This window comes from Dermatophagoides farinae, chromosome 3 (genome assembly GCF_024713945.1).
Source record: "Dermatophagoides farinae isolate YC_2012a chromosome 3, ASM2471394v1, whole genome shotgun sequence".
Taxonomy (NCBI): Eukaryota; Metazoa; Arthropoda; class Arachnida; order Sarcoptiformes; family Pyroglyphidae; genus Dermatophagoides; species Dermatophagoides farinae.
The window spans coordinates 2,824,280-2,836,570 of record NC_134679.1 but is presented as its reverse complement, the minus strand read 5'-3'; the positions used below and the strand labels follow the sequence as shown (position 1 = coordinate 2,836,570).

Genomic DNA, 12,291 nt, shown 5'->3' with positions numbered 1-12,291 from the left:
CAAAAAAAAAATTCTGCCGAATTTCATAACTACTAACGATGAAAAGCGTCAGTGGTCTCTTGCCAATTAGAATTTTTTTTTAACATTCATTTTAAATTTTAAATTTTATTTTTCAATTTTTTTTATACATATTTTTATCATCTTTTTTCATTTGAATGTCGATGTTATTTCCGCTATATGTCAACCATCATCATTCGTTTGAATGAAAGTGAAAAAAAAACACAAAACAAAAAACAATGATTGAATTACCATGTTATTAGATTGTAATAGGTAACATCTTCCATTTTTCATTTTTCGTATAAAAGTTTGCTTGTTATTTTGATTATTTCAAAAAAAAAAAAATTTCTCATCTTGACAACAACAATTCAAGCATTCAATAATTTGAATAGAATAAGTCATGACAACAGAAAAAAAAGAATTGTTGTCAGAATATTATATATCTGTTATGTTGGTTGAATATTTGAATTCAGTTTCACTGCTTTTAAAAAGGTTTATAGAAAGAATTTTTCAACAGTCAAACACCTACAAAAATTGGATTACAACAAATGAACAACAGACACACTCACACATAATACGATTTGAAATCGATTCACTCTTTTCGTTTTTTTTTGTTAAGAATTTTTTTTTCATGTTGTTTATTTAATACCACAAAAATATTAAAATCCTTGATTTATCCTGAAGATATTTTCTCGAATAAATATATCATCGTACTTAGAATTTCATTGTGAAAAAAAAGATGTATTTGAAAAAAGGAAAATATTTCTGTACAACTTTTTTTTCCACTCTATTATTCTATTACTTTTCAAATTTTTTTTTCTGTCGTAGTTCAATAACCTGTACGGAGAATTTTGTATTTTGAAACCAATCGAATCGATCAATTTGTCTGTTTGATAATTTATATTCCAAATTAATTTTTTTTTTTGGCTGGAAAATGAATCGTTTCATTTGTTTTTTTTTTGTTCTTTTTTTTGAGATGTCTAAACAAACAAACACACACACACAAACGAAAACAACAATTAAATCAAAATGGTACAAAGTCAATTTCTGAATAGTAGCTGAACATCATCTTCTTAATGATGATGATGGTAGTGTAATTTTTTATCGTCTTTTTTTTGTCTTAGATGGTACAAATTGAAAATGAATCTGATTCGATACGATTCAATGATTATTCGATTACTGAAAAAACAAAAATGTTGTGATTGCTACTGATATTGACTGAATGAAAGAAGAAACAAATTCACAATACATACAGCAAAAAAAAAAATGAACATTTACACGCGTTTATTATCGATACTTATTACTTACAATAATAATAACAACAACAACAACAATCGTCATTATTCTCATCGATACATAATTTGTAAATGATGATGATGATCAAATATATAAAGACAATGGCAAAAACAGATATTGTTAACGAATAAAAAATTAACGACATATATGAATGTGTTGTATCTGAATTGTTGTATAAATGATAAACAAAACAAACGACTCAAATGATATCAAGACAAAGTGTTTTTTTTCCCAAATATTCTTTTTTTTTCATGATGTAAAGATAATTGAATTTTTATCGGTTGATTTCGTTCACGTTTTGTTGGTATGTATTGTATTTCATTTCATATGTTAGCAATCATCATTTCAATATTAATTCATGCACCATAATGAAGAAATTCTTAATTGTATCATCATTATCATCATCATATAGGCAAAAAAAACATTTTCGCTTTGAGAATTTTCAATGTTTCATTATGATCTCGAGTTTTTTTTCAGCCATAATTATTTTCATTCTTTCGAATTCATACTGAATGCTAATGAATTAGAATGAATGCAGATTTCAGATTATTTTGGAATAGATCTATGTAATGGTCCATATATGGTTAGGTCGTGGAAAGCTGGAAAAAAATGAATCCAAATTTTTGTGTTTGAAAAAAAATTTATCTTTTTTTCTTTCCAAATTCAATATGATGTGATTAATTGTGAGTTTGATTTTCATATTAGACTTATATAGACTTTTTTCATCAAAAATTTTTGTTTTTTATTATTTTGAAATACGATTTTTTTTTGTTATTGTCGATTTTATATCAAATACATTAAAAATTGCCCCTAATGTCCCTTTTTTTCAATTTAACATCGTAGGCTATTTATTTCAATTTCACCCAATATTGGGCCAGAACAACCTATGGTACACAGGAAGAGAAATGTAATCTATTCGTATGGTGAAAATGAATTATTGACGCGTAAATTGAACATTCCAATTGGCCAAACGTTCGGAAATTTTTTTTCTTCTTTTTTTCTGGTTTCCGGGAAACTTTGAAAGTTTACCTTATGCTTACTTATGAACATTCATTCATCTCGTACACATTGGCTTGTTATCTGATTATTATATTATTTTTCATTTCTTGATTCGATCCAATATGATGTTTCTGTTTTTGTTGTTGTTGTTTGGCATTTTGGGCCACTGGTCCATAATATGACAAATGTGTACCAATCACTGAATCATTTTGGTATATAAATAACCTAGCTTGACCGAAATATCGAATGAAAAAAAAATCGGCCAATCAACTCTTCTGAAATTCACATATTCCTAATATAAATTGATTTCAATTCATTTGTGTTTATTTTTTTTTTTTTTGGTTCGAGTGAGATGATACAATAATTCATTCGAAAACCAATATATTTATTATATACATAGAAAGATTTTGGACGTATCAATTTAGATATAGAAAATAATATAATAAATTATTCCCATTCATTTATATTGTAAATTAACCCATACACAACATTCATCAAGTCAAGTTGTTTTGTTTTCAAAAGGTTTCACATTATATTACTATGCATTTTGTGTGTCTATTTTGTTGTTGTCTATACTATTGTGAAATTGTGTAATCCATTTTCGGACCAAAAGTCCTAACAAAAAAAAAGAAAAAAAAAGAGTAAAACAGGAAGAAATTCTATAGTAGTTCTATGGTCTCATGTGATTTACTTTGGTTGATTTAGTCATGTTTTTTTTTCTCCAATTTATTCAAAAAAAAGAAATAAAATAAAATAAAAAAATTCTAGTTGTCATCATATCTCATTTTCTGTGTTGGTAATCCCTGGATGTTTTTATTTTTATTTTATTTTTGTTGTTTTTTGTTCCTATACCACCGATGATGACTAGATTGTGCTTGATCGGTTTGAATAGGCATTCAGAATTGTGAAATTTTTTTTTTTAGTTTGTTTGTTTTTTAAGTTGATTTTTAAGAAAAAAAAAATTTTATGATGATCCAATGTTTTGGAAACGAAAAATTTTTTCTTCGCAAAATATAAATAAGAATTTACTACATCTAAGTTCATTCGTATTTTGTGTGTGTGTTTTTGCAGTCCTGACATATTGATCGATCGTGTTTTAATGATAATGAGTGTTTAGTTTGTAAATAAAAAAAAAAAAACATTCCTCAACATTCAGCCGTACAATCCCAAAGTAATTTTTTGGCTTCTTTTTCCATTCGTTGTCGTTGGAATCGTTTTTCATTCCGCACCAGAGAATTCGTTGATTTTGTTTTTTTGTTTTTTTTTTTTTTTTTTTTTTTTGATTGTTCAAAATAATTCAAAGAACCCAACGAATTCACCTTAAATTGATCAAATTCTGTGAAAAATTTGAATAATTGTATCATTTTTTTCCCCATAGAAATTTTGAAACAATCAAATTTAAACTTTTTTTTTATTTTTAAATTTTACAATCAAATCGATGAAATGAATTATGATGAATCTAATTAACGTTTATATTTTTTTTTAAATGACAGGCATAACCGAAGTATCGACAGTATCCGGTAGCTCAGTAGACATTCCTTGCAATACAACGTGGATAGAAGATGAAGTATCATTAGTATTATGGTTTCGTGGCGATACCGGTGTGCCAATATATCGTGTTGATGCCCGTAATGTGCCTTTATCGAAAGCCATCCATACCACATCGGATGAATCGCGTAAACGCCTTTATTTCGATATGAAACAACAACCACCAGTATTACGAATTAAACCGGTAATGGCATCGGATGCTGCTGAATATCGTTGCCGTGTTGATTTTCGTCAATCACGTACACAAAATGTTATTGTATTGCTTAATGTTACAGGTATGTTAATTTTTTTGTATGGCATTATGAAGCATTTATTACAGATCTGGAATTTCTTTGGTCAATTTTTTGATTTTTCTTTCTTATTTATAAAATAGTGCCTCCAAAAGAATTACTAATTATGGATGTTGAAGGACAAAAACTAGAAGGAGTTATCGGACCATATGATGAAGGTTCGAATGTGATTTTAATTTGTGAAGCAGAAGGAGGTATGTTATTGTTGCGTGTGTTGTCAATTTTGTTATTTGATGTTCGTGATCATTGTTTGCTTGAGTTAATTGGAGCCCATTGTTCCAATAGTTTTGTTTTTGTTTTTGTTACCATTCAATTTGTCCATTTATCTTCATTCATTCATTCATTGTTTGTTTTTGCGTTTTTTCCAAACATTGCAAACAAAACACAGGAAAACCTTCACCATCTGTAAATTGGTATCAGGCAAATCGTCTCATCGATTCAACATATACAATTGGTCCACATGGTCTTGTACGAAATGAATTAAATATACGTAATTTAAATCGATCTGATTTTATGTCAATTTTGACTTGTCGTGCTTCGAATAATAACGTTACTGAACCAATCAGCGCAACAGTCATACTGGATATGAATCGTAAGTGGAACACATACATACATACACACACACAGACTGACAAATTCACTATCCTATCTTTTCATCTTTATCTTTTAAAATTTAAATCATCAAACATCAATCTATAAATATTCGCTTGTTCAAACTTTTTACTTTCGTCTAAATTCTTTTAAATCATACACACACGCACACACACACACACAAACATCATTTATTGTTGAAATTCTTCATCGGTTTATGTAGCTGTATCTATTTTACCTTGTTGTCGAAGTGATTTGTTAGTGATTTTTCATTTTTTAAATTTTTTTTTATTACTGTTATTCACATCTAAGTTCAGATTTTTCAGGATAGAATCATGACATCTTGTTTCAGCTTTTATGGTTGTTCATTTTTTTTTTGTTTGACTAAATTTATCTTTATTTTTTTTCATTCATCGAGAAAGGAAATCTTTAAAACGGTAGTATAAGCGAAAAGAAAATTTTACATTTCACCAAGAATTTTCTTCTCTCTCTCTTTTTCTTCTACACGATTCAGTCAATTCGTTGAAAAACTTGCGTTAATTTGACAAATTTAGTCAACATTTGAATCATTCTGTATGTTTGTATTCTCTTTTTTTTGTCACTGTCATCATTGTACGTTTTGAATCTTTTGATTCGTTCACTGTCTTAAGAACAACAAAAACTACATCAACCCATCACTGATATATATATAGATAAATTGATGATGATGAATCTTTTTGTTTCTTCTTAAAAAACTGAAGCCATTTAGAGATGCACCCAAAACAAAAGAGAATGAGCCGATCCAACAAAAAAAAAAAAAAAATGCCAGCCAGCCAGTATAAAGAGCAGTTATACAACGAAAGAATTCTGAAAAAAAAGAATCAAAAAAAAACTAGTCTTTTGTTATTAATTTTTTTCTTCTTTGCTTACAGCTTATTATTGTTGTTGTTTATTCTTTTCCTTCCCTCTCTCTCTTTCTCTCTGAGATTCAACAAACAACAAATTGGATGAACGCTTTGAACAATCCGAATGAAAAACAGAGAGAGAGAGAAAGAGAGAGAAAACTTAATTTTTAGCCGTCAACTTTATTTATTTATTTACTTATATTTTTCCTATCTTTGTTTCGTTTTTCACTAGATTCAAGTTTTTTTTCTTTTGTTTTTTTCATTGGAGTCTGTTCAATTTTTTTTTTTTTTTTTGAAAAAAAGTCATTTTCCAACAACGATGATGACAATTTTAATCAGTTTTCATTTTATTTTACTTTCATTTCATTTCATTTCATTTTATTTTTTTTTTCGTCATCAACCCGGCAACAAATATTGTATACACTGAACAAAAATGAAATTGAATATTGTGAAAAAAAAATGATATTAACAAAAATGTCGATCCCATTGAGTGTTTTAGGAAAATTGACATTTCATGACAATCATCATCATCATCATTATCATTGTTTGAGACCTTATGTTTGTTAGTAAGCGCCAGAAAACAAAATTGTACAAATGATGAAGTGTGTAGTACACATAGACATTTATTCTGTCATTTTTTTTTTCTCTCGTTGTTGGCATATTTATTTTATATAAATAGAAAATTACAATTATCGATTTGTGTTTGTTGGAATTCTGTTGTTGTTGTTGTTTTTTTTTTGTGTTCACTTCCCATTTTCTGGATCCGTTCAATGAAAATGAAAATTGAAAAGGATATTATAGCGATTTACCGCTACATTGAATTTTTACTAAAACAAACAAACTTGACAGACTATAACAATATGAAGAGAAGGAATTTTTTTTCTCGTTCTTTCTCTTTATGAAGGAAACAATTCATCGAATTGTAGATGGATGGATAAGATTGTTTTTGTCTATAGAATATATAACACTGAATTTTTTTTTTTGTTAAATCAGTTAGCCCCGCTACATCAATCTATCAAATTCTTCATAGATCATGAAAATAGAAACTGAGACCCAAATAGAAATCAATCACTTGCTTCCTGTTTTGACTGTTGTCGATCAATTTCCTTTTATGCAATTTTTTACAAAATACAGTATATATAGCTAGCTATGCATTCAATATATAATTTGTCTTTATCTAATTGATTTAAACTCTATTATCGTTTGTTTTTTTTTTCATGTCATCATTTTAGTTCGTCCAATTGATGTGAAAATATTGCCTAAATCATATTTGAAATCAAAATCATCATCATCATCATCATCGCACAATGGTTCAATAACATCATCAACGACATTCATGATTGATCCAAGACTTTCATTTATACTTCCGGCCGGTTCAAAAGCTGAATTTCAATGCCAAAGTACTGGATCTAGGCCAGCCGCACAGATATCATGGTGGTTAGGCAATGAACGTCTTAGCTCAAATGTTCGTGATAGCGTCAATGAAGATGGTAATGCAACCGTATCGACTATTGTATTCGTACCAAGTGTTGAAGATAATGGAAAATTATTGACATGCCGGGCAGACAATTTGCCGATGCCACATACGGCATTAAAAGATGAACGATTACTCAATGTACAATGTAAGTAATATTGTATTATTGACCACATCAATACAATGGACAAATAAATAAATGAACGGACGAAAGAACGAATGTAAAAAAAACGACTTGATATAAAAGGCGATTTTTTGAAACTAGGCCAATAGAATTCATATTCGGCTAACAGTATTTTTTTTTTTTTTGAATGAAAAAAAATTGAATAGTCGATTGAAAAGACTGGACTGAATTGAAAAGAAATCGTGAAAAATAAATCAATTGACAAGAACAGAACACACAACTGACATGAATCTGGGAGTAAACTATCCATATGATTTGATCGCCCGAATTCTAAACAAATAGCGACAGCTGAAAAATTGATGAATTTGATGCCAATAAAAAAAAAGAAAGAAAATTCTGGTAGAGTTATCAACACTATATTTTTTTAGATTGATTTTTTTTACTGATTGATTGTTGCTTGAATTGAATGAGAAACTCAAAACTTTTACCAAACACATTTACTAGCTTTTGGATATACATAAAAAAAAATTTCACTTCATTTTGAATGACTATGATGATATGTGGGTACTAGATTATTCTATATTATCAAGACAAGCGTGATTTTTTTTTATAACGTGGTCAAATTCTTTTCTATAATGTAAATGACACAAAGGTAGTTGTATGATGATGGCAATGTTGACCACTAATATATCTTTGTATAATATATACAGTATTTATCTTCTTGTACACTTATTTCTTGTTTAGATGTAATGAGAATTTTTCTTCTCTTTTTTGGCCATCTTGCAAATGCAAAGAAAAAAAAACTGTTAAGAAAAGTGCTGAAAGCAACAATGTTATTTGATGATAGTGACAGGATTCAATCGATTTATTGATTTTTAGATGCTTTTCATTCTTGCTCTTTCTCTAACCAATAATAACACATATTATATTATATACAAGATTTCTGACCAATTCTTTTGATTTGATTTTTCTGTTTGTTTGATTTTGGTTTTTGGTTCGTTTTCACTATGTTTAGTTTAGTGCAGCCATACTAATAGAAAAACTAATAATGAACAATTCAGATCGATGCCATTCATTATCTAGATTTTTTTTCTTTTCTAACAAGATTTTATTCTTATGAATCTCAAGGTCATATGAATTTAGGTTAATCACAGTAAAAAAAATCTAATTTGTTTCAATCAAATTATTATTATTATTATTGTGAACGCTTACGCAACATTACGATTAAATCAAACGTCAATCAAATTATAAGGTATTTTCAATGATTTTTCTAAATTAAAAATAAAATCAAATTTCACTTTTGACATTAAGAATATTGCTAAAATGAATTTTTTTTTCACTTTCATCAATGATCGGATCTTTCATATAAACTACTAGGTTGCACTTGAACACAGATTTTGATGATTGATTCGATGGATCGAAAATGTTTTGTTGAAACCTTTTTGTTTGTTTGTTTATTATTATTTGTGTTATTGATGGTATTGTTGTTGTCATTGTCATTGTCATTGTTATTTGTTGTGAAAAAACAAGCCCAATGAATTCATGTATCCGCTACAACTAACCGCTCGTTTTTTTTGCTCTTATTCATGAATCAATCGATCGATTGATTTTTGAAGCATCTTGGCCAAGTTTCTCATGGGAGAAAAAAAAAGAGAAAAACTTCTCATATTCACGTACAACGCAACTATTGTGTTCCATATATACAGATTGCATTAGAGTATATCGATTTTTATTACATTTTATTATATTATTTTTATTTATCATAGCAGATTCAAATTTTTTTCCACTCTCACTACTCTCATTCAGCCACTAATAGCAATCGTCAAATCCATTTTTTTGAAACAACTAGAATATTCAATTTTTTTCCATTTGATAATTCAACTACATATTATATTTTTATCCTTTTATTTATTTATTTATTTTTCTAGTTGCACCACAATTACGAATCAGTTTCGGTACGAATATTCAAATTGATTCAATACGTGAAGGAAGCGACGTATATATGGAATGTCATGTTAAAGCTAATCCTCCTGTCAAAGAAGTTGTGTGGCTACATGAAGATCGTCCAATTCATTCATTGATGTCTGGTGATCCAAACATGTTGCCAGATGATCCGACATTACCGACATTATCGTCATCATTATCGATGGCTATAGGATCCACTGTAATTATGACAAATCAATCATTAGTGATACAAAAAGTCCATCGTTCACATCGTGGACGTTATCAATGTGTTGCATTCAATGAACAAGGTGAAACCGTTTCCGATCCATTATATCTCAAAGTTAACTGTAAGTATTGTTATTGTTGAAGCGAATGTTTTTGGCATTTTTCTGTTGTTGTTGTTGTTGTTGTTATTGTTGAAACAATGTTTTTAGCATCGAACTTATTTATTTATTTTATTCAATTTCAGTTGCACCAAGCTGTAAACCGGGACAAAAATTACAATATGGTGTTTCACGTAATGAACAGATACGGATACGTTGTGAAGTCGATGCTGAACCATCAACTGATCTGACATTTCGTTGGACATTAAATACATCGGGCAGTGGTGAAACATCCGTAGAATGGGCTTCATTCACTGTCAATGCAACAACATCGATTGCTACTTATAGACCAGAAAGTTCACTTGATTATGGTACATTGTCATGTTTAGCACAGAACAGTATTGGAATACAGAATAAGCCTTGCATTTATAGCGTTGTACCCGCTGGTAAGTATTAACGAAATTTCTTCCTTGTTTGAATGAAATGTTTGCAAAAGAAGAGAGAGAAAGAGAAAGAGATTTTCAATGTAAAAGATTGATATTTCATCGTCTCGACACATCGTGTACTAGCTTTATGATATATAATAGAAACACATAAATACACAAGAAATAATTCTTGTCTTTTATCCGTGTTTTATTTTTTTTTTTTTTTTTTTTTTTTTTGAGAATTTTGAATTATTTATTTCGACACACACACAACACACCCATTATCATTATCTTTAGTTTTAGTTGTTTTCATTCATTCATTCATTCTTGTTTGTTAGTTTTATAGTTAATTTAATTTAGCTTTTCACTTTTACCTTTTTTTTCTCTCTACTCCATTGCCATTAATTTGAAGCCAATTTTTTTAGCTCTCTCTCTCCTTTTTCTCTTTTTTTTCCATTTTTTACATCAATTGCAATTAGAAACTCTTGTTATATTCAGGTAAATTCAGTGGTCTTTTTCATCACTATATGCCCCATTTGATTATATAATGGAACTTGTGCTTTGACGTTGATGATGATGATGATGGAAATGATGATCATGTAACAGATAAACAAACAAACAAACAAAAATTCCAATTTTTTTTCGTCAACAGAGACATTGATGCTTTATTTTTGCATACATATTAAATGAAATTTAGTTTGCCAACCAAAATGTATTAGAATCCATTAAACCATTGCTTTCTTTTCTTCATTTTTTTTTTGTTTTGACGCTTTAACGATAGTAATATTTTAAGGCAAAAAAAAATTCAAAAATATTTGACAAATTCAATGCTGCTGCTGCTGCTGTTAACATTCAATGGATTTCGGGTCACAGAATTTTATTACAGTTCAATAGGATAAATCATTGAAAGTTAACATATGAATTTGAGTGTAAAAAAAAATTTGTGTTACTTCTGGCAATTTTTCATATATATATTTGATTTCAAATTTTTCTTGTTGTTGATTTTCGGATGACAAACTCGTTGTTCAGATAAGCTTGGATTATTTTTTTTTCTATTTTAAATTCCTAGTATTCCAATACTTGATGTTGACAAAAAAAAAATTCTGAAGCTGAACATCATAAAACTTTTTTTTTTTTTTAGATTTTCCAAGACATATTAATTATCGTTTTCTTCGAATGGTGTTTGTTAGTGTGTTTGGCAATGGTTGGAACGAATAGACCGGAAATCGATAGTAGTAATCTAGTTTATTTTTGTGTGTAATTTTCATAAAAAAAATATAATACAGGATGTTGTATTTTTTTTTTCTCATTCTCTCTGTATACGCGTATATCTTAGAATAGTTTGTTCATCACAATCACATCCTGTATTTGTATCTCTGTATATGTATATATGGTTATGTATTACACAAAACTGATATTAATCATTTTTCATCTGCGAATGAATTGAATCCATTTCATATATACTTTTCCACTAACATATACTATCTTCACATTGAATTCATTTTTCTTTTCTCACTATACACACTGTACACATACACATACACAATTTTTTTTCCGTTCCAAATATTCTGTTTTTGACTCGAATTTTTATTTGCCTCTCGTTTGTGTTTGTGTGTTGTTTCCCATATGAAATCGGCCAAAATTATCGCAAACACAATAAGAAAATAAATTTTTTTTTCTCTTTGCTTCATTCTGTTCCATTAAAAAAAATTTGATTGTCGTCAATTTCATCGTCGGTTAGATGATGATGATGATGACAATAACAACAACAACAATAACGTCGAAAAAAAATCATTTTTGGGTTTTGAACAATTGAAATTCAAAAAAAAAATCTTTATGTGAAAAAAAATAATTTGTTGAATCGATCTCGTTCTTTTTCATTGAAACACTCATTGAATATTTATAGCTTTAGATTGATCAACATAATATTTGGATAAGTCATCTTGATAACAAAAAAAATGGAAAAGTTCATTATTGAATTTTTTCTGTTTCTGTTTTCAAAAAAAAAAACAAAAAAAATATTGATTTGATTCGATTGAAAACGGAAATACAGTGATAAGAATTTTGTAATTATGATCATTGAAAAATTTTTTTATTGTTTTTAATTTCGGAAAAGAAGTTCTTGGAATCATAATCATTTTAAGAATTGGAAAAAATCTTCAGTTTGTAATATATTATGGAGAAAGGCGAGAAAAAAATCATTTAATCGATTTTTTTTCCGTTCTATTCGGGCAAAATCCCAGTATCTTTTTCGCTCTTTCACACACACACATATCACCGCCAGATGAGAAGGGAACGAAATTAAATGATGAAAATAAAATGATAAGATTTACTTATTTAGAATACGTTTTTTTGTTGTTGTTATTGTTCGATTGATTCGTTTCAATGTTCCAATC

General features: G+C 28.4%; 1 protein-coding gene and 1 long non-coding RNA gene across 7 annotated transcripts in view; both read left to right on the top strand.

Annotated features, from left to right (window-relative positions):
• The window catches only part of LOC124494581 (uncharacterized), a 109,485-nt gene that overhangs the window by 82,357 nt on the left and 14,837 nt on the right, over positions 1 to 12,291 (top strand). For all 5 annotated transcript variants that reach the window (XM_075729288.1, XM_075729287.1, XM_075729286.1 and 2 more), the window contains 6 exons: positions 3,786 to 4,115; positions 4,214 to 4,324; positions 4,519 to 4,722; positions 6,838 to 7,227; positions 9,132 to 9,494; positions 9,617 to 9,916. In XM_075729288.1, coding sequence (XP_075585403.1) covers positions 3,786 to 4,115; positions 4,214 to 4,324; positions 4,519 to 4,722; positions 6,838 to 7,227; positions 9,132 to 9,494; positions 9,617 to 9,916 — 1,698 coding nt within the window. The remainder of the gene's footprint in view (positions 1 to 3,785; positions 4,116 to 4,213; positions 4,325 to 4,518; positions 4,723 to 6,837; positions 7,228 to 9,131; positions 9,495 to 9,616; positions 9,917 to 12,291) is intronic.
• LOC124494585 (uncharacterized) lies at positions 1,515 to 2,608 on the top strand. 2 transcript variants are annotated; one of them, XR_006959225.2, is made up of 2 exons: positions 1,515 to 1,597; positions 2,137 to 2,608. It is a non-coding gene; the product is annotated as an uncharacterized LOC124494585 (long non-coding RNA). The 2 variants fall into 2 exon arrangements; XR_012832123.1 differs by lacking the exon at positions 1,515 to 1,597 and adding an exon at positions 1,842 to 1,976.